The 22,920-nt window shown below is 45.7% G+C and overlaps 2 protein-coding genes across 2 annotated transcripts; one reads left to right on the top strand and one right to left on the bottom strand.

Annotated features, from left to right (window-relative positions):
* Positions 1–1,165: 1,165 nt before the first annotated feature.
* Positions 1,166–7,831, bottom strand: LOC117580056 (LIM homeobox transcription factor 1-beta). The gene is made up of 6 exons (XM_034266295.1): positions 7,540–7,831; positions 2,416–3,145; positions 2,095–2,309; positions 1,851–2,038; positions 1,519–1,786; positions 1,166–1,448 (listed from the first exon to the last, which is right to left on the bottom strand). Exons 1-6 carry the CDS (start codon positions 7,664–7,666, stop codon positions 1,243–1,245), a joined length of 1,734 nt encoding a protein of 577 aa, XP_034122186.1. The 5' UTR covers positions 7,667–7,831; the 3' UTR covers positions 1,166–1,242.
* Positions 7,832–21,967: 14,136 nt separating this feature from the next.
* LOC117580422 lies at positions 21,968–22,624 on the top strand. The gene is given in 3 exon segments (XM_034266974.1): positions 21,968–22,033; positions 22,035–22,143; positions 22,569–22,624. Coding segments are annotated over 3 exon segments (231 nt in total).
* Positions 22,625–22,920: the final 296 nt, after the last annotated feature.

A 22,920-nucleotide genomic window follows, 5' to 3' on the forward strand; every position in this document is an offset into this window, starting at 1 on the left:
TTTTTTACGTGCCCTGTTAATGCGTGTATCAGAAACGACTTACATGCTCTATCATGCTCATATCATCGGGCGGAAAGTGGCAGAGAGGGTGGACGACTGCTCGTCTGCAGATTCCTCGGGGGCTGCGGCTGCAGTCGGTGGTGGTGGCTGAGCTATTCTCGTGCTTGTATGTTGGTGAGGCCGAGCCCTTTGTTTGAATATTTTTACAATACTCCGACTACCACCACCGGCCCATCCCCTGCTAGAACCATGGGCACAGCCAGACCTAGAGCCGTATCGGTGTCGCGATTGGGGTATAATCTGGTTAGCAGAGCTGATGAGGAAAACAGCCGTAGTGCGGAGACGGTGACGTTTAAGCACAATTGCTGTGGCTAATGTGACACATATTGTGACAAATTGCATAAAGTTGCGCTGGGTTGAAATCAGTGGGTGGGTATGGGTATGGGGGCCTGTAATGTGTAAACATGTGTTGCAGTTCCTCAAAACTGAATTTGGAAACTAAATGCTTAATGGGCTCCAATTAAAGTTCAGTAAAAATCCTTAAAGGGTTAGTAATTAAGCAAATAAGAATAGCGACAAGCAAAAATAAATTGAATATAATAGATTAAGTGACAAATAATTACTACAAATTTGACTGATTCCAAGACAGAAAAATACTACAAATGTATAGTTTGCAATCAATGGACCAGCTTAGCATCGTACTTTCCTAAAACTTTGCATGCATGTGTATTAGGTATAAAGCTCAAACATACATTGTGAAATGCAGTTTTAAATAAAAATCGGCTTTCTCCACCACGGGAGCGAATGACAAAGATAGGGAAGTAAAGGACGACTGTCAGAGGTCCGATTTTGCGACACTGTCATGTCGACTTCGTCAACAGGGCCGTCAGCAAAACCTGGACAGGGGCAGGGGCCCTATGAACAATGCATGACGAAACGGCATTTTACGCCCGTACAGCCCATTGCACCCTGCTTCGGGGTGGCTGTGACTGCTGTGTCAAATGCTTTGTTCCTCCTGTCAACCGAGCGGAACTGATTCAGAGGCTGCACCTGCAGGACCAACGAACGGCAGCCGGGTGGTTGCGTGGGGTTGTTACGCAAGTGCTGGCGGTGGCCATCATTGGGGTGTTGTGTAAAAGGCGCTGCATGGATTCAATTGCTAGCATATTAACATTCGTTTATTTTACAAGGTCTAATTTTGATTTGGGCTTAAAATTGGGAGTGAGGGGCTTTAAGGATGGACTAGTGCTCCAGGGCTTCCTTGACACCGCAATCGCCGTAGGCACCCAGCTCCTCGGGCCGGAAGTACGAACTCTGCATACTGTAGAGTCGGTCGATCGGGTTGATCATGGGCGTCTGCGTGAAGGGTCCCATCAGCTGCTGGAAAGTGGCGTAGCTCAGCCCCAGAATGGTGTTCAGTATTGGCTCGTTGTTCTTGTTACAGTTCTCTGTGGATAGGCCATCCAGGAAGGGGTTATCTTCAGGGACAGCTTAGGCACGGCTAAATGAAGTACTTACCCTTGTTGGTTTCCATGCAGTTGAAGGGCACTTGCTCCTGCTCCTCCTTGATGCAGCGCATCCTGGATAGCCCCTCGGAGGCATTTGAATATGGCGACTCCATTTGTGACTCGCTGTCGCTATGCGCCTCGTCCTTGATTTTGGTAGCCAGACTGCTGTCGTGCGACTCTTGTGAGTCCTGGGAGTCGCTGGCTCCTTTGCTGGGCGGCTCTTGCTTAGCCTTCTTCTGTATCTTCTTGACCTTGGCGCGTTGGTTTTGAAACCACACCTAATGAGGTTAAAGTACAATAGTAATTTTTGAAAAAAACAAATCCAGATGTTTTATTTAGTACCTGTACTATCCTTAGGCTTAAACCAGTCTCCTTGGCCAGATTCTCTCTCACTTTGCGACAGGGCTTGGGTGACACCTCGAACGAGGCCTTGAACGAGCGTCTCTGCTGTGTGTTGAGGATTGTGCGTGGTCGTTTGGGGCCGCGTCTACCATCCAGTTTTGGCGGAAAGAGGTCGTCGCCGTAGTAATCTGCACAAATAATGAGTTAGCGTTTTGAAATGTTCTCGAACGCGTCGTGGACTCACCATAGCCCTGCAGCATCTCCACCTCCTTTTCGTAGTCGAAGCGGCAGAAGAGTTGTCCCTGCTTCACCACATACTGCTCGCCCTTCTTCAGCAGGGCTCCGCACACCACACAGGCAAAGCACTTCAGATGGAAGACATTCTCGTGGCACCGCATCACTAGCTCATCAGCGGCGACCTTATGGCCACAGCCCAGGCAACGATTGCGGATGTAGAGTCTGCATGGAATGGAAATGGAATGGACACATTGCTGGGGTCACATGGTTCTCCGACAAGATGGCCAAATGGCAAAATGGAAAAATGGCGCCTGGCACATGCACTCACCTCTCGTAGTCGATGCGGCAGTATAGCTTGCCCTCCCGAGAGTAGCACGAGTGCACTAGGTGGAGCGAGCAGGCGGTGCACTTAAGGCAGCCCTCATGGAAGGAGTTATCCAATACGCGCATGATGTAGCGATCACAAATGGGCTGGCAGCAGTGGGCGCAGTTGTTCATCGGGAATGCCCCCATGTCCCCTCCCATACCCGTGTGCTGTTGCAGCGGTTGAGGCGCTTGCGGTGTGTTTGATGCCGATGGAGGTGCGGGGGCCGTGAAGCCGTCCATCCCATTCAGACTGCACTCCCCCAAGGTAATGCGGTTACAGAGTTGGGGTGGTCCCGGTCCCATGCCCATCCTCATCGTCTGTTGATGTGGTGCGTGGCCATTGTTTATGGCGCTGTTTATGTTGCTATTGCTGTTGTGGTTGTTGCAACTTCCGTTGACATTTCTGCTGACTGACGCCATTTTGTCATGGTGGGCTGCTGCTCCGGCTTTGCCACTTGTAGTGGATGTTGCTGCTGTCAAACCTCTTCCTGTTGCCGCTGCTGTTTCTGCTGCTGATGCTGGTGTTGTTAACATGCGTTCATTTCCGTTCAACAGCAGTTGATTGAGACCCCCAGCCTGTGGCTGCCCCGCTCCTGAGCATGGCGCGGATCCTCCCCCAGCTCCTGTTCCTGTTCCTGGTCCTGGGCCGGCTCCCAGTAGATGCTGCTGTTGACATTTTATGTCCATTGGAACTATTTTGGTTTTGTGGTCGTGTCGTGGGGCAGGCAGCCCCCAACATGCAAATGAGAAACATTTCAGATATTTTTATTTTCCCTTTGGCATGCACATTGTGGCGGCAAGAGGAGTGTGCGAGTACGAGTGACTGTATGTGTTTGTGTATGAGTGCGTACTCATATATGTAGGTGTTGGTGTGTGGAGCGTTTTGTGGCAGTGTGCGCCTCAAATTTACAACTGCGGCCAGTTGTCCGTGGCAAAAACTATGCCCCAAACTGGATTTTGTATTTGCGGTTCGACTCGTTTCGATCCGATCCACCCAGTGTCCATCTCCCATCTGTCCAGAAAATAGCCGTGGCCACCACTGCGCTGGCCCCTTTCGAGTGCCAGTGTTCGACGGAGTTGTGTGACCATTCGCCAACCATTTCGAGTTGTAGTAAATTTGTGGTTTTGCAATTATTGAAATGACTTTTCCAGGAGCGAGTGTGTGCCCCCTGTTTGACTACACTCGAAATACTGCCCGTCCCATACCCATGCTATGCCTTTTGTGCAAAACGAAAAAAACGAGAAGGGACGTGTGAGACGCTTCTTACGCGTCACAACTCTTATACCCGGCACTCAGTACTACATCTGCACCTTAGCGGTGTTTTGTCAAATTTTACATATTTTCTTCATCTGCCATCTACATCTACTACACTTCCACTACCACTACAGCGCCCGCACAAAAAACAAATATAAGCCGCGTGACGGGGTGGGTTAAAAGTCAGCAGAGGCAAAGGCAGAGGGGCGGCAGAGTCAGGGGCCGTGTGAAGCAGAAGCAGAGTGTGAAGAGAGAATGTGAAAAGAACAACAAAAGCTGCGGAACAGGGTGGGTTTAGCCACTGGAAATTAATTTCTTCATTGTGGCTATAATAATGATCCAATCGGATCCCAATTTGGTGATCTGATAGATATGGTCATTCCCTACAGAATGGCGTATTTAGTTTAATTTTATTTTTTAATTGTAGATTTGGGAGGTTTTCGCCCTTTTGCGGTGGCGGAAAGGGGCGTGGCTCATTTTTGAAATATACGTGTAACAGTGTGAGCATACAGAAGTCTGGATGCAAAATTTGGTGGCTCTAGCTTTTATGGTCTCTGAGATCCAGGCAGAGATCAACAAGACGGACGGACAGACGGACGGACAGACAGACATGGCTCAGTCGACTCGGCTATTGATGCTGATCAAGAATATATATACTTTATGTGGTCGGAAAAGTTTCCTTCTGTGTGTTACATACATTCACTTTGTGCACAAATACAATATACCCTATTTACTCTTCGAGTACCGGGTATAAAAAGGGAAAGCCAACTCTGCGTATACGTAATGGATTCGTGTGTGTGTGCGTGCAATTGTTCGGAATGGCGCAAAAAATGACTGTACATTTGCGGTGCTCGTTGTGCTTGGCCTTTTGTTCCGTGTTGTCTCAATTTATGGCAAATTGCTGAAATTTTACCGTAATTTGTTTCCAGCATGTGTGTGTGTGTGTGTGCGTCTGTTCAAGTGTGTGTCGCTCTTTTTCAGTGCTATTATTGCATGGCCCCCCTACGCGTGGCCCCCGTCACGTGAATGTGAGCATGTCATTCGCGCATTTTGAATGAATGAATGATTTAAATGTGCGCGCAATTTCATTAAATTTTTGCAACATTATGCATATCTGGTATGCAAATTTGAGCCACAATTATGCGCGGAATTTAAAAGTTATTCTGCCGTCATTATTCTCCGTTAGACCGCGGGCAAGTAAACTAATTTATTTTGGGAATGGGTATAAATTAAACAAAGAATGAGAGTAACTGCAGTAGTAGATTCGTTTGTATATAGCTAATTCCTTGCCTGAATTCAATGATGCTGAATTCAAATTAAGTGATTTTCTGATTGGTATCTGCTAACAGGGCAATTACATACACGATAATGACATTCGGCAGTTGGAGGTTTAAGTTCAACTCAAAAATCTTTATTTTCATTATTAATTATGCACATTAATATAATGGAAATTTATTTTGTTAATAACTTATAAAAGTTAGTTTGATATTTTCACTCTGATTCTCGAATTTCTAAATGCTAAAATAGGAGATCCTGACGATTATTGTTTTTGCTTCTCACAAAATATCGCCTTTATAAATAAGGTCACCAAGTAGTAGTGACGATTCAGGAACATACCCGGTACTCGAAGAGTAAATAGAGTATATTGTATTTGTGGTCGGAGCAATGTGCGTAACTCACAGAAGGAAACTTTACCGATCCTGTAAAGTATATATGTACATATGTACATATGTACATATTTATATTCTTGATCAGCATCAATAGCCGAGTCTATGTCTGTTGGTCTGTCCGTCAGTCCGTCCATTTTGATGAGCGCCTGTATATCAGAGTTAAAAATTTGGCGCCCCCTTCCGCCCCTACAAAACGTGAATCTCTCAAATTCAACATTTTGAAGCTAAGAGAAAACGAAGGGGAGAAAACGCGGGAGTTTCCATATCCATCAGATCCCCAAATTAAGATCGGCTCAGATCATTATTATAGCCAGAATGAAGAAAATCATTTGCAGTTGCTTCTCCCCACCATTTCCAACGGCTTGTACTTGCTTATTGCTGTCATTCTTTCTCGCTCCAACACTCTGCCTCATGCAGTGTGCGGCTCTGGGGAAGGGCGAAAAGTTATGTGGATATATAAGAAATGTTAAATTCGAAAAAAAAGATTACACATAAATGCATTTGAACGTACATATGTACATATAACCGAGTACCGGATATAAAAGTTGGGACGCGTACGGAGCGTCTCACACGTTCCGCATCGTTCTTCTTATTTTTATCAAGTGATTTGTTTCGAGACATTTTCATGGCAAATATTGAGAAATTGGAAATCTGATAATCGATTTCTGTCACTATCCAGAGGAATTACTTCAAAGAAACACATAACCGCCATATCAACTGTCAATGGAAACTGCAACCTCCTGCAGTCAGGCATTTGATTAACTTTAGACACTTTGAAGAATGGGTGCTCCTAAGGACTGCAGCAGAGTAAGCCGCTCAGCGGCCACACCTGTTACACTTTTGTGCGCTCTGTGATGCCCTTTGGCAGATCAAAATATATTCCGGCATGTTTGCCGGACATGTTCTTGCGTGGCGTCAGCGGATTAAGGACGACAAGTGCAAATCCGACATTGATAGGTCTACCCCCGCTCTAATTAGATTCTAATGTGCACTGAGAACTAAGGGGCGGATATAGGAACATCGAGCAGCCACCCCGCGATTCTTGTAACTAAATTATAAGTGAATTTCGTTGAATTGAATCGGTTGCAGTAGTTCGCCGGGCTAACCGGGGCATTTAAATGAATCAACAAAGGGGATGCCCACCCTTATGTCGCTTCATACATAAAATATGCTTTGGCTTAGCCCGAAACGGTTCGTGCCCGAAGTTCAATTCCGGGTGCGGAACGGGGACTTACAATGTCGGTTACGGCGGCTGGCGGCATATGTTGCCAGTCGACAGACAGCAGCCCGCGAGCGGAAACCCTGGCCAGGATGCTGTGTGTCGCCGCTGCCGCTGCCTTGCCGCAGCCTCTATCTCAGCCGTTTGTCAGTTGCTGATGGGCACTGCCGGGAACTGACAGCGTTTTATTTAATCGGATTTGGGCACACAATGAAATTACGGATCAGTTTTGTTGTGCCAGCAATCGCAGCGTAAATGCTTTGTTTTGGGCTAATCTCTGACAGAAGTCAAATTTGCTTTCCACTACAAAATATGTTGAAATTTTCCCTAGCTTCTCGACAGTTGGATTTTAGCACTTGATGTTCAACTTGTGGGTGTCACCATGAATGGAAGTCTCAGTTTAGACGGATATTTGGCAACATGTGTGCTATTGCAGTGGCGGATGAGGATACTTTTCTTGGCAATAAAATGGATTCAAAAAAGCCTTTAGCCGTGAGTTTTATTGTCAGTGCTTACGCAGCTAAAACACTCGAAACATTTCAAAACTTTCGATGTTACAAAGGATCCTTGTTCAAACTCTTTGAATGTCATACTTTGATAACCATATTTATTGACTAAGTTTATTAAATATTTTGCATACTGAACATAAATTAAATTCGTCTGATTAACTAAATTGAGTTCTTAGACCTGTACACCAATGATTGTCCTAAGACAGAACAAATATTCAAATGATAACGATTCCTAAATTCAAATAAAATCATCAACAATCACCAAATAAGGATTAAACGTATAAATATTTGACGGAAATGGAAATTCGCTTCAGATTATTTCGATGATGGCCTCTGAGATTCCAAAGTGCCGTCGGAATATACAAGTTTTGGAAAAGCCGTCGGCTTTTTGTCATCTGTCAGAAATCACTTCGCCGCGGCTATTGATACTTACACATGCCAATCTGCATTGGGTGCTGCTCATCGATCATTCTGTTTTTGTGTGTTTCGTTTAGTTTGGAAAATTCAAAGTCACAATTGCTGCCAATTACATAATTTTCGCAAAGCTCTCGGATGAGCATGGGATGTGATGTAGGCAGCAGGAATTTCCTTTGTTTACTGGCACATTTTGCGAAGTTTTAATGTCTCAAAATAATTCGATTGTCGCTATTATTCGATTGGGAACTTTCCAGCGGCCTGCGTCGAGGTTCTCTGACCTAGCCCTGTTACGAAACGCGATGCTTGAATGATTACGGACCTCTGATGTTAATGAAATTTGTTAAAAATCATCTGCTCTTCTTGCCAGATGCACGGCCCGATGCTGCCGATGCCACTGCCACCGCCACTGCCGCTGTCGAGGTAGGAAATTCTCTCCAGCTGGAGGAGAAATGGCCACTGGGTGCGCAATTTTAAATGGTATGACTGTGGGGGTGTACCTATGTGAATGGGAAAGCATTTCCTGAGCTCCAACCCCTGCAGGTTGAGAGCGAGAGAGACACTGCCATTTAGTCTTCCCCAGCCTCGGGGGCGCATGCGTTGACCTTGCCTCAGACTCCGCCACAGATTTGGGGCGCTTCTGACTTGTTTTGCCTTTGTTTTTTGCACTTTTGACTTTTGTCTTTGTTGTTGGCGGGGCAGCTTTTATTTGTTTTGTTGCACGTAGTTTGTATTGACAAAAGGATGTTTGGCTCGGCGATTTCTTGCTTGCTTTGTCGACTCGCCTCGCCTTGCCCCGCTTCGGTTCCTGTCTCTGTCCCTACTTCGGCAACAACATCCCCAAAGACTTTCCTCGAGCACTGGAAATCTATGGCCGGAATGTTGTTTTTTTTTGTGTGCAGGCCACGATTTTGTTCTCTTTTTTTCCGCAGTAGCTTGTAAATTTTAAATGTATTGATTTTCGATGTCTTACGGTCCGATTTAAATTAAAGTTTTCTCCTCAATGTCGCAGCTTTAATTGGCCTACCGCACCTTCCGGTAGTGTCCGGGTCGTGTTAATGACAGATTCTCGTGCTCGTAAATGTCGGCATCTACCGGCTACTCTTTAAACTTTGCCAAAATGAATTTCGGTCTATTAAACGAGCTGCTCGCCAAACTTTAATGTCTAAGCACTTGCCGGCTGACTGCATGTCTAGCTCCGAGATGAGGACCTGTCTGGCCAGGGCGGACGGCTGGCTCTTTGGTTGGCTTCTGGGCTGCTAGGTTGCTTGGATGGTTGGCTGGTGTTTCCCGGAGAAAATTCCCCAGAAAGTTTCGTAAGCGCGAACGTGTTACTCACAATTAGCGCGGGAGGACCATTTAGCTGCCAGCTCCTGTTTCCTCCAGATATCTCTCAGCTCTGGTGTTGCCTTTCTCCTGATAATGATAATAATTATGTGCGGCTATTTTTGTTATTCACAATTCAGGCTGGCGAAGGATGTATGTTCTTGTGTACATGCATTCAGAGAAATAAACGATTTTGTAAATATTTTGAAACTGCTTTCAATACCAGTAATACACACGCATGTGAGTTTTCTTCGAAAGGTGTGTAAATTATCTTGGCTTATACGACAGAGTTGTCTTTTTGTTAATTAACATCTTTAAATATAATTTGTCTTAGCTGCATTTTTAGAATAATAAATTGAAGCTTTTTCTCTCATACACCTAATTTACCTAATAGGTTTATGGTCAACACGCGGAATAATTGATGTGTTTCTGTGAATTGTAACACAATCTATTTAAAGGTTGCTGATGGTTGGACCGCCTTTTGTTGGCACACTTTCATTTACCCCATCTTAGATTTTGTGTGTTCCCAAATGAAGCCCCAGTAGACATGGCAACATTGCCCCGTCCCGCTCTCACCATCTGACAGCCCGCAGGCGTCACGAAACTTTTGCCACTTTTTCTACGCGGAGCCTAGACATGCCATTAAGCGAGTCCTCTCAAGGGGTGCCGGGCGGAGACTTAGAAGGCCGCCCTGTTGCCGCTTACTGTTGTCATCGTCGCGTCTGTCAGGCTTGACTTCAATTTGGATACCGCTGTACACTTGCACTTGCACTTGCTCCCATGTTGCTGCCACTTCCAGTGCCGCTGCTAATGACTAAGATTAATTTGGGTCACTATGCTGTGCCCCAACCCGTGCGCAGAAGAGATTGTTCATGGCACGTTGTGGGGCAGAGAGCACAGAGGTTCACAAACTACAGCCACATATAGAAATTATGCGCGTTCCTCTCGTATGAATGAATGCAGATGCAGCCTGGGCGCGGCGCGTCTGTGTGGGAGTGTGAATGGATGAATGGAAGCGTGTTGAGGCTGGTCGGTGTGGGGCAGTCCGGGTCGGGGTAGCCAGTGTGGCATGCAGTGGGGCAGGCAGCGGAAGTTGAAATTGTTGGGGGTTAATTAAACACGACATGTGTGGCATTGCATGCATTTGTGAAGCGACAGAGCCACTGCGACCCGCCGTGTGCCGAGAGCCGCACGCGCCTCCCGCAAGTGTGAATAGGGGGCCGAGGCGCTAATCAATGCACCATAATAGACAAATTTACCCTCGCCTCAGCGACGAGTTCATTATGTATGAAATGGTAGAGTGGCGATGCGTTTATGGAGTTCCAGTGGCAGTGGCAGTTGTAAGTGCGTGGTCAGATAATGCCGATAGTGTTATTTTCGAGAACAAAACTGAGGTCTGCTTTAGCCCCAATGACAGGGAAATAATATTATTTTGGTTAGTGAAACTTTCCTCATTAATTGCTCTAGGAGCTTGAACTTTTTTGGATTACAGACAAAAGATTTCAGCCATATACTAAGGAAATTTTCAAAATCTGTTCCTTTTGTAAGAATTTACAAATTATGCAGAGCTCGAAACCTTTAGTAAAAGGTTCACATAAAAATAAAAACTAACTAAAAGAGAATTCCATTTATAAATAATCGTGTGTGATACATTTCTGGGCCTGCAGTATAATCCGATAATCACATGGGAATAGGACGGTCACTGTCTGCATTTGTGTGAAACAGAACCCACCCCAGGGACAGGGACAGGGCCCGGAACCCCTGCGGCTCCGACTTGTTGAGCCAATCGGGCGGACAGTGCTAAAAAAATAACTACACAAATACTCGTACGTATTTATTTATGTGGCCCAAGAAGGCGGCTGGCAATCGCAGAATAAATAAAATATTTGGCATTACAAATTGTTGCGATTTCTACGGCCGGCTGGCCCAAAGGGATGCCGACGCGGCTGCGGCTGCTCTGGGCTCTGTGGGTGGTGTTGCCAGAGGGCATGGGGCATGTGGCATGTGGGATGGCGTCTGTGGAAACAAAGTAACGCAGAATTATGCGTTGACCGGGAAGAAGCATCCAGGACACAGGACCACTGCATGGTTGTCCTTGTCGTTATTGCTGCGTGGCGAGCGACAGGCCTAAAAAATAAATAAAACAATTTACCTCGAGGCGTAATAAAAGTTCATGGCTGACACCGAGGGCGGTCGGGGAGTTTGTGGAGTCTCCTCGTACTCGTTTGTTGGAAGCGGAGGACTTACCAAGGCGCAAACATTCGCCCATTCCAACGGCCAAGTCAATATTTGTCGGCAGTTTTCGACTGCGTTTCGTTTCCAATAACCATTACGGACGTAGGGATTACGGAATGGAGAACATTTCGCTCACAGCATTGCACAGCGGGTTAAAACAAATAGTTTGTTGCACTACAAATACAACACTTCCTCTTTGGCTGCTGTCTTTATGTCGATGCCCATCCCCAAGGATCGCGTTTTCATATCAGGCCTCGGAGTCGTCGCCATCAGACTACTACCGCCTCTACCCCCCACTGTAACCAGCGTGCGGCTTACAGGGCTCTGAGTTGGCATCTATTTTGCAATGCTTTAAAGCCTGTTCCCCGCTCTGCTCCGCAGTTGGTTTTATTTTTTGTCTTCTGCACATCCTTTCTTCGCCCCATCCCAAGCCAAGTCCTCGACCGTTTGTTCGTCTTTGTGTCCTCGTCCAGGACTCAACGTCCCTTACCGTCTCATCGCGGGAATGCCAAATCCGCTCTTAAAGGATTTGTGCATCATCGTTTTGTGCTCTGCGCTGCGTTGCGCTGCTGCGCTCATCCTCATCCTCATCATCAGCATCACCGTCAGGATTCATGGCATGGCTAGAGTCAGCATTGTGTCCCGTGGGCGCTTTTATGTGGCTCTCTCTTTTCATATTACAAGGTATTTAGCTATGACGGACATTCAGATCTTTTCAGCTGAAAACTGTTTGCTGATTGCGTCCTTTTTTACATTTCTGCTCACCAGTCCATCGAAATTAAAGTTCCTTCAGGGAAGATCATAGGATTAACATTAATCATAGATAGAAATGAGGACAAAGTAGGTTCACATAAAGACATAAAATGTATCAACCCTTTACCTGTAGTCCGTCCGTGGAAGTGAGTTCCATTTCTATCCAAACGATTTGTGGCAGAGATGTGCTCAACTTTATTCTGACCTGACCTCAGCCAAGTGCTCAAGCTTAGGCTGGCCTTAAAGCATGAAAGTAGGGGTTCACCCACAGCAGGCCCAAGAGAAGAGATGCCTTATATTCGCTACTGTTTGCAAATGGATCAAGGATATTTACCAGAGGCACGGGCGAGATATTCCTGAGAAATGCAAACAGCGCTAAATGCAAACAGTTCAAAGCAAATAACACACACAGAAACGCTGAAAAAAGCAATGCACATCCCCATCGACCTCTCCATCCGCATCCAACTACGGGTACGTACACACCAGAACATTTCTGCAAACAAGCGGACGGTGCGGAGCAGCAGCAAGCGGTGCGGAGCAGCAGCAAGCGGTGCGGACTGGGACCCAAAACCCGGGAAGGAGAATATACTCGCAGAGCGCTATGGCAGAGAACAAAATGAGCAAACGACTATCCTAAGGACAACAAAATAAACATTTTGAACTCGACTGAAGCGCGCCAACTGAACTGGCCCCAAGGACATTTGGAGCAAATGTCTGGACGGCAGGCCAGCAGGACAGCAGGACAGCAGGACATCAGGGCCCAGTCGGAGTGGTGTGGCGTGGTCTCCCCCCAAAGGCTAAGCGCAAATATTACAAGCATTATATGAATGTCTATGCTTATGCAAGTGCAAGAGTGTGTGTTCATGTATTTAGACGCCAGCAACATGCTGAGCCAACAGCCAGGGGAATGGCATGGGAAAGCTCCCCACTCCGGGTGCAGAAAATCCGACCAAGCACAAAAACCCAGTCAGCACTTTTCGGAGCAACCAAACACAGTGCAACCCAGACTCGATCTGCTTTGCCTTCAGCTTCATCTCTATTCGCATCCCCATCCCCAATCCCACTCCCAGTCCCACTCCCAGTAACATCCCCAACCCTAGATCCGTAACTCAGTTTGAGGCTCAGCAAGTCATCAGCACACATAAAGCTGGGAAGATTATGTAGCCCACGGCGGTGGCAGCCGCACCCAACCCGGAGCCAGCAGGCAACGGAAGTGATGTGATGCACGGCGCTTTGCTTTGGTTGTAGCATGGCGTGGTCTGCCGTAGCTTCTACTTCTGGCATATCGTCAGGCTGTCACGCCGTCACTCCGTCAGGTCGTTGGGATGCCGGGCTGTCGCTGTGGTATTAGACGACAATAGCTTGCCTTTTTGCGCTCGCAGTCCCCGTGACGCTTGACGCCATATTTGATGGATGAAAAAGCCATTGATGTTACCAGCTGGGGCGCAAAGGTTGAACCCCCTCCCCAGGACACTGGCTGCCGTTGTGTGGCTGGTTGGTTAGACGCTGAGGCAGTGTGTGGGGGCGGCGGGTATGCAAAGATGGCGCAGTAGCCGTGGAGCAACCGCCTCCTGTGGTGCAACTAAATCCTTTTGGATTTGGCCAAGCCGGGTACGGCTTCGAGCTGCGTGTGTTTAATGCGCATTTTATGAGTGTGTTGGTGTTGGGGTTCCACGACTTTCGGAATGGGAATGGGAATAAGATGGGGATGCCATGCTGAAAGCTTTAAAGTGCAAATGGGCGTGTTAAAGTTCGTGGCATGCGCATCCACACCCCCTACGGTTGTGGCAGTGCCCAACTGCACGTTGTTGCCAAAATGGGTGACATTTGGCCACACTCGTCCGCCACACCACCGCCTCCAACAACGACGACACACACCTGGCATTAGCATAATTTTGCATAGCTGGCACTTTGGCTTTGTGGCGCATATTTCACACAAGTGCTGCATATTTTGGGCACCACTTAAAACTCGAAATGAAGTCGCACCTCAACTTTGACCCGAGACCGAGGCAGACCCAACAGCCTTAATGCAAATCCAGAGTGAGAAATGCGCGTATTAATAAATCTTTGAGAGACGTCCGTCCATCCTGCTGCCCAGTCCACTCTTTAGGCCAACATTGGTTTGCCGTCGGTGAGAGTTGTTGGCTCTTTTGGCTTAGCAGACCATTTTACATTTCAAATTAGCAACTTCATTGCTGAACTGAAAATTCTGGAAATGCTTTTCATTTTCATTATATGCGAGTTCGCGACCGATGCCCTCTCCCTTGAAACTTTCCACCGTACTAGCATCCGCCACTTTGTGTCAACTGCGGCGACCCCGAGTTCGGCTCACTTTTAGCCGGAGGCTGCGCTTTTCCTATGCTAATAAATTAATATAAATTCAAATTTGTTTGCCAACTGCTGCTCGCTGCAAAGTGTTATGCGTGTCAAGAAGCCGGAGAGGGGAATCTAGAGATAGGGAAAGGAACAGAGAGAGGGAGAGGGAGAACGAGAACCGGACAAATGGCAAGTCCAATTTCCCCAGATGGACAACATTTTTATAAATGGCTGCCAAAGTTTCATAGAAACCGCCAATGAAACAAGGCGCTCCACCTCTTAGGACAGCTGCCCATCTTTCCAGCCCGCCCTCTTCCGAGTGTTTTCTGCTTGAATATTCAATGGCTGCTTCCGCTCCTCGACTTGAAGTGGCACTTGGGGTCGCCAAAACGCTTCTGTTTCCGCTTTCCCATTCACTGTTTCTCCCCCAGTGAAGTCGTCTAAGCATTGCCATGCCTTAAGGAGCCCAGAAGTCGTGGCCACGTCCTTTAACTTTTCTGCATCCGTACCACCACTGCATGGGTCAGGAGGATCGATATCAAAAATCAAGCTTCCAAACCCCCTAACCAATGCTCGAAAAAATGTGAGCGCATTGCAAGAATATGCTTGGAATTCGATGTGAGGGCCAGAACCAGACGTGGATACAGACACGGACACAGGCGGGGCGCTCCGGCTACGGCTCTAACAACCCTTGCCGAAGGGTGGAACAGAACAGAACGGAGCAAATGGTTGGGTGGGGAGGTGGTAGGCATTCGCTATGCGCATTTAGCCGGCAATCATTTAACAATTTACAAATCGATGTTTAAAGGCTGCTTAAGCGTTCCCCAGACGAAGCCGCATCCTTGTCGAAAGTTTTGCTTTAATGTCCTGCCGCAAAAGCAGCTCCGGGCTGTCTGTCAGCACCGTTCGGAGGAGGCGGATGGCCTCCCGTCTGTCATAACAATAACAGCATTTTTAGCACCTCATTAAAAAAGAGTTCATATCGTGGCATTTTGACGGGGTCCGTTCTGCAGATTTTCTTTTACTGCCCCCATAAACGTTTACGTTAAGCAGCCAACATCGATGTGCGGCCCATCAATTTTAAGAACAATATTTATTGGCCGTTTTGGCTCTGACCAAACAGTCTTACAATGAACGCAATAATTGCAGGCTCCGACTTTAAGACCTCATCATATAAACAGAATTAATATGTCCTCCCAAGTATGCATACTTCAACTTTATTACTAGGAAAATGTTAATAACTCAGCAGATCTGTATCATTTTTTGAACACGAGACGAGACTGTAGTAAAACCTATTAACTACTCGGAAGGGGGACTCTTAGTCTTGGTTCCTATGTATGACTGAGTATGCTTAGGAATACTCGCACTTAATCGCACAAGGAAAATAACCTCTCCTGAAATTTGCATGGGAAATTTTGCCCAAGCTAGATGAATCGCACCCACCAGCCTTATCCATGTCGTACCATTCCTTTGCTCCACTCTGCTGTGCTCGGGCCTGTGGGGGAGTAAAGTAAAGGCGCTCAAGGCATAAAGCAGACAACAGACACGAGAAAAGACTCGGGGAACGCAGCGAACGAAGCGCTCAAACAAAGGAACTCTGTGTGCAGCTTTTGCTGTCTTTAACTTTGACTTTATTGTGACAGTTAAAAGCGAAAATAATAGCAGTTAAAATCCCATAAAATGTGTCTTAATCATAAAAATGCGATTATAAAAATGGACGGGGCTCGAGGAGAGAACTCTTTCCGCGCCTCGATGCGACTGACTTCCTGCCTCCTGCTGCTGCAGCTGTGCTGTCCGTTGCTGTTTGTTGCTATTTTGTTTGTTGCCTTTTGCTTTTTATTAGCTCCGCTTATGACCAGCAGAAACCGAAACTGGAACGGGGACTGCAGCTGGGACTGGATATCTGATGGTTCAGGGATCTTCAGATTACTTTATTAAAGTTCTTGGTCTTCCCTCTCCTGTCATCCCCTGATATGACATTTCCAATTGTTATCATGTCGCGGTCTGGCAGCTTTAAACAAAAAACAAAGTTAAGACCAGAGTTAGCTTCAAGAGAGGCAAGCGATTTTTATTAATCGTCCGATTGCCCTTCCCTTCGGATCGGCAACTGTTGGGCCAGCCCCAAAAACGCAAACCCCATAAATTTTTTACTACTTATTTACGCTACTAAGGCGCATTTAGCCATGTCAAGCAATCGAATAGCCCAGGTCGTAAAAGCACAGACCTCGCCCACAATTCGACACCCAAGTGCCGGCCGTTGACGTTGTCACTGAAACGGGTCCGGAGGAGGTCGAGCGGGCACTGGCTGGGGGCAATGGTTGAGGGCGGAGTCGTTTGTCGGTCGGAGACGCATGGGTGAGAGATTTTATTTTTGTGAAATTTCATCACGTTTTTATGTTGTGACCACGTGACGCCAGTGCCTGGGACTCCCTGCAACTGAGCAGAGAAGTCAGACGGCAACGACGACGACGACTGGCCTCGTCCACTCTATCTGGGGCAGAGTACAAAAGCAAGGACGGGCCAACACACACACCTGCCGGCTGCCAGCAGCGAAGAAAAAGTCCGGGGCACGTAGGAATTGGAACAGAAGTCCGGGGCCGAAGTCCAAGTGTCAGTGGGTAAGCTTGTAGCATTTTCTTGGATTGCGCCTGCCAGCCGAGGGTCTTCCCCTGGCCGAGGCCGCTGCTTGAGCTACATATTAAGTGTACTCGTTGCCGGGGTGATACAGGGTGCTCTTTGGGATACTATTGAATTTCTAATGACTGTCGTTGAGGCAGCACCTTGTACTGGAACCAGGCTTAGACAAGAATTAAAGCTTCGATGGCCGTCCGTGCATCCTGTGGCGCGGACATGGCCTCCCTCACCCATACTGTTCATTCCGTACATACAATAGTGAAGGTGACGCACAAGCCCCCCACCATGGCGCCCTGAACCGACAATATGCTTCCATTGAACTGCATGGCGGCAGATGGCGCGTCCCCCCAGCTCCTCAACGTAGTTGTCGAAGAAAAAATTGACGAAATTTATGTTGAAATTGTCAGAGCAGAAGGCGGGACTTCGTCACCTCCATCCATGGCTTGTACACGTGGCAGCTTTAACGCATCGCTGCAAGGAATCGCTAGTCGAGAACCAGACGGCCTCCAAAGCATACTTCTCATCTGGGAAAAAGAACTTCTGCCCATGATGTACTTCTCATTTATCTGCGAACCGTTTCAAAGGTTGCCCTGACTAACCCTCCATTATGCAATATGAAAAGACTGGACGTTGAAACCATTTGGGGCCATTTCAGCGGAAACATTCTATTCTGTGTTTTTTTTTTTTTTAATTCGACCACACAACGTGCAATTGTCAGCAGACTCAGATCCATACAAGTTCTTTATGCACTTTCATTTCATGGTCAGTTGGCGTTATGGTTTCGGGTCGAGTAACATGTGTGTTCAATGTGGGTGTTTTCCACTCTCTTGGATGTTCATTCCTACACCCATAGAAAGTGTGGTACAGAAAAAAGTAGTTGAAAAGTTTGATGTTTTTGAATTCATAATACTTTTTACATGCATATGTACATACATACATATGTACATATCTACAAATTGTAAAGGAATCAGTTAAATAAATCTGATTTTGTTTATTTTTGATACTATATCAAAAATAAGCTATTGCAAACTATATTGCAGTTTATTTTCTCTATCTTCTGTGCATAAATATAAACCGAAAATTAATCTGCTTTACTACATTGTTGTTAAGGAAAAACCTTAATGGCATCAACTATCCCATGAAGAATCAATCGATGCTTATTAAGCTCTTTGCCATTCGGGTACTCGTGGGTAAACAAAAGAAAGGGGCACGCGACTTTGTGCCAGCGCCGAAAGTATGCAGACAATGTGCAAACAGGCAACTCACTCTCTCAAAAAACACACACACAGTCATACACAGGATGTATCTATGTACATACATGGAAAAACTAATTTTTCATCAGCAAAATAAAATGCAAGAACCTATAGAAGAGGGGGTCCAGGGGACAGGGGCAACGAGGAGCTCCCAAAGCAAACGATATTTTAACGCGCTTTTTGCTGCCGCGATGCCAATGGCTTTGTAATGTTGAAAATTTTGTAACAAACAAAACAAAATGGCGGCATGCGGCGGCGGGATTGATGCTCGGCATTGGCCGTTCCATGCCTCAATATCTGGATGGCGGACGTTGTGCTGTGGGGCCAGGGATCTGCGTTTTATGCAACACATATTTGAGTCTATTAAAAATGCGTTTAAAATGCTTTCTGTGGTTTTACGGTTAAATTGTTAAATTCAAATAAAATTGATTTTGGTTGGTGGAAGCCAAAGTGATGCAACGTATGGTTTGATGCGTGGTCGCGAAGTGTGGAGCGGGGATGTGTGTGGTGGCAGCAGGAGCTCATGTTCCACGCATATTGCGCATTTTTGCTTCAGTGAATAGTTGGAAAATTAAATGCGAGTCCTCACCATACATAAAACCCACCGAGCTATGCTGTTAAACAAAATCGTTTGCGAATTGAGGGCCTGTATTTTCATGGGAACGAAACTATTCCCAAAATGAGTGATTTCGCATATGCATTAGTCTGAAGTCTGAAGTCCACTTTCATGTGAACAGATGTTTCATCTGCTGCACTATCGTGCCAAGGGGGGGCCAAGTTGAAGTTAAAACAAATTAAAATTGAACACAACTGAATGAATTAAGAACAAAGTAAACAAAGGATGCAGGGTATGTTTTTTTCAGAGTAACATACGTTTTGTCGAAATATCGATATAAAAAACGAGAAGGGACGTTTGAGACGCTTCTTACGCGTCACAACTTTTATACCCGGTACTCAGGAGTACATCGGTACCTTAGTGGATTTTTTCAAATTTTACATTTTACGTTTTTTTACATATGCCATTTAAATGTAGATCACTTCTCACGCCAACACGCGAAGCAGAGCGTGGATGAGAAAATGGGGAAAAAAAAAAAAAAAAGGGTTTAGCCACTGTAAATTAATTTCTCCATCCTGGATCTAATATGATCCAGTCTAATGTTAATTTAGTTAATTTTCCCTACGAAATGGCGTTTTCAGTTTTCTTTTATCTTTAAAACTGTGGCTGTGGGAGATGTTCGCCCCTTGTAGGGGTGGAAGAGGGAGGGGATAATTTTTTAAATACACTTGTAACAGTGTGAGCACATAGAAGTCTGAATGCAAAACTTGGTTGCCCTATCTCTGGTCTCTGAGTACTAGGCGCTGATAAGGACGGACAGACGGACATGGATCTATCGACACGGCCATTGATGCAGATCAAGAATATATATACTTTATTGGGTCGGAAACGTTTCCTTCTGTGCGGTATATACATCCAATGTTCCCCACAAATACAATATACCCTTTTTACCCTTCGAGTACCGGTAATAAAAGGTTGTGGTTACAATAAGTGTTTGCTGGCGCAGTTTTGCAATTTTCCCCGGGTGCAAATATTCCTCGGCACGGCCGATCTGCTGTGTTCAATACAATTCACTTTTTAATCTTAAACAAGTCTATTGCAGTCCCAAATGGAATAAAAAGTCAGTGACGTTTTGGCACTTAATATGAAGTTAATATATTTCTCAGGGTTTTTTCTCTTAAAGGTTTTTTTAATAAATTCATATTCATTGATTTAAAAGAATATTTTAATACCGAATTTTTTTGTAACAATTTGTAATTTAAAATTCGAACGAGTTGGAACGTTTGTGTCGCGTCCACAAGTTATGTGGTTGAAGTTATGTAGATGTAGATAATATACATACAATATGTCGAACAAATTTAAAATTTAATTGTAAAGACTAAAGAATTGTACTACTGAGTCCCGGTATAAAAGTTGTGACGCTTAAAAAGCATCTCACACGTTCCTTCTCGTTGTAAACTACATTTATTTTTCGTTATAAATTCACTAGGTGCAGAATCTTAACATAGCGTTTGGTGGTTCCCAACTGGATGTATCGTAAATGTTTCACCAAACCGCCAAAAAGTAGACTTACACCTTAAACAACATGTACGGAGAATCATAGCTTAAAACATTAGTAAAAAGCAATAAGAGAATGTATCGACGAACGTCAGACGATAAGTGTTCGCATGTCCTGTAAAACTGCTGATGGCCTTTCGAGTTCTTGGAAGGAGGTCGCCTTGGTCTTCCTCAATGAAACATGCAACGTAATTTCCATGTGGGTAACCAGCAATTTCTGGCATGTAACATTTTTCAACATCAACAACTCCAACAATATGGTGGCGCTTCGTTCTGCAACTCCCTCATGGACATACATCCATGTACGTACACGAATGTGCAGCCAGTGAGGGACGGCGAGCGGAGTTGTGGAGCAGTGAAGCGCAAACACTACAAGAAAAATTGCAAGTGAAGCGAATAAAATATTATTTTCTAATGCTGAAAGACACATACGCGCACACGCAGACAAAATTCAGTGGCAGTGAGTGGCAGTGTGCAGAACACAGAGGCAGAATTGATGGAGGTTACGAGCAGAAAGCGAAATGCTAAAAAGAAATCAAGAAAAATTGTTTAGTGCTCTTTCGAGCAGTGCTCTTCTTGGCAGAGGAGATGAATGCTGCTGGTGCGCTACTTGGGCTTAATCCATCTTAGTCTAGTCACATCCAATACGAGTACGACCATGATGATGACGACGTGGATGTGGATGAGATGACGACGACAACGAGGACTCGTCCTCGGACGACTTTGAAATGTTGCCAGAGCGTGGGTCGAAAGGCAAACAAAAAATGAAATTATCCAGCAGCATTTGTTCGTTTTTTTTTTGCGTTTAAAGCGCTCCATTTTTATTTTTTTTTGGTTTTTTTTTTTGCTTTGTGTTTGTGTGTGTTCATGTGAAAGCGCCTTAAGTTATGCTGCCATTTTTTCTTTCATTTCTTCTCCTATTCTGGGCAATATTTTTTGTAATAATGTTGCCTCACAGCGAACGCGGCTAAATGAAATGAATTGTGAAAAATGTGCTCCAGCTCCGGGTTTGGCTTCGGCTTTACTTCAACTGCTTGCTGCTTGGTCCTTGCCTTGTCCTCCTCCTTAGGCATTCGCTCTGTCTTAGTTGCAGGCTTTGGGTTGGTGGGTCTGGGCCTGGTCTGGAGTTGACTTGGCTCAGTGGTTGAGATGGCCGCCTTCGAACTCAATTACGTAAGCGCAGCGTGCACACAGTTTGGCAGTTTGTAATTTTCGGCAAATGGCAAGTCACAAAAGCGAGTACCGGGACCGGGACCGGGATGTCTCGGTCCGAAATCACGTAAAATGTCAAATTGCTAAACGTCAGGAAAATGGCGCGTTTGTTTTGTCGCTCCTGCTTTCCTGTCATTCGCCTCTCGCCCTATCTACTAGTTTCACGCGCAAGTATTTCTCCCTTTCCTTTTTGCCTATCCCAAGTCGCTTGCCGCACTACCCACTCCCCAATCCACAATTCCCAAAAGCCTGCTCCCCCCTATGCCATCTTCAGAATTCGAAGCACACAACAGAAATGCCAACAATCCAAAGTTGAGTTTTCTTTGGAATTTCCTGCCGTTTTTTCTCTGTGTTCGTTCTTCACTTCTTTTTTTTTTGACATCTCTTCTGCGGAGGCAACATGCGCGCGCCACAATGACAATTGCTTATTTGTGCTGGTGTGTGTGGTAGTGTGTTGGGCCGTTCGACTGTGGGGGTGAATTTCGGGAGGTGGCACTGCCACAGTTAACATGTAACTTCAACGTCAACTCAAACGGATGTTGTCCTCGTCGCCATTTTGTTTTTAGACGCTGCTTCTTGTCCTTTTCATGGCTTTCCAAGACTGGATGTTTGACTGCTGTCGTCTTGTCTCCGGTTCTTATGGGGCTGTTTTGTATGTTTGTTGAGCTGCGTTTCTGCCACGCATTCCGTTGGTATTTTACCATTAATACTTGTCTACTTAACGGTAAATTACGGACATTAAACGCACGCACACAGGGACAAAAGCGGAATGAGGCTACGAGTATGTATCAGTGTGTGCGAGTGAGGCCTTAGCCCCCTTTCCACCCATCGGATGTGCTTATTTGTTGTCAGTACGCGTCAAACATTTGAAAACATTTATTTTTGCCCCGTTCGAATGCTTCTATACTCGTAAAGATCCTGCCAGCTGACAGCCAGTCGCTCGTCGCCCGTCTCCACTTTACAGTTTATTTTTTGCCATAGCACCGACCCATTGGCGAGTTGTGTTCATTGCTTACTGTGGAACGCTGTGATGAATGGCGGGTGTGGAGGCATCCGTATCCTATCCCTCGATGTGTCACCGTTCGGTGTCTCATGGGAGGCTACCCTCTGTGCGACTCAAATTATTGGGAGTTGAGAGTGGTCCGAATCAGAAATGAAAAGAAGACTATGCTCTCAATGACTACTATATATTTATTGCCGCTAAAGATATACAGGGTCCTTTCTCGACGATCATCCTGTTCTGCAGAGTCTCTGAGCTCTGAACTATTGCACTAGCCAATAAGCGGAAACGCTTTATGACAATTTTTTTCTATGACAGAAGTTTGTTTTAAAGAATTAAAAATAAGCTGCAATTTTTTTAAAGATTTTTTTAAAGGTAACGTTTTTTTGTTTACATAGCTTAGGTATCTTACATCTGGTTTTAATTATCTTTGCCATTAAAAAAAAATACACTTTTATCAGTATGAGCAGTTTGGAGGCAAAATTTACTGGCTCTAGCTTCTATAGTCTCTGAGATCCAGGCGCTAAACAAGATGACAGACAGACATGGCTCTATCGA

This window comes from Drosophila guanche, unplaced genomic scaffold (genome assembly GCF_900245975.1).
Source record: "Drosophila guanche unplaced genomic scaffold, DGUA_6, whole genome shotgun sequence".
Taxonomy (NCBI): Eukaryota; Metazoa; Arthropoda; class Insecta; order Diptera; family Drosophilidae; genus Drosophila; species Drosophila guanche.

What these genes read in the sequence shown, in the direction of transcription:
- LOC117580056 (XM_034266295.1), bottom strand. Translation starts at nt 7,666, where the DNA reads ATGCTCATCCGAGAGCTTTGCGAAAATTATGTAATTGGCAGCAATTGT. An exon ending in GGAGATGCTGCAGGGCTATG is followed by an intron (nt 2,039 to 2,094) that starts GTGAGTCCACGA and finishes TTATTTGTGCAG; the next exon opens with ATTACTACGGCGACGACCTC. An exon ending in CTGCATGGAAACCAACAAGG is followed by an intron (nt 1,449 to 1,518) that starts GTAAGTACTTCA and finishes GCCTATCCACAG; the next exon opens with AGAACTGTAACAAGAACAAC.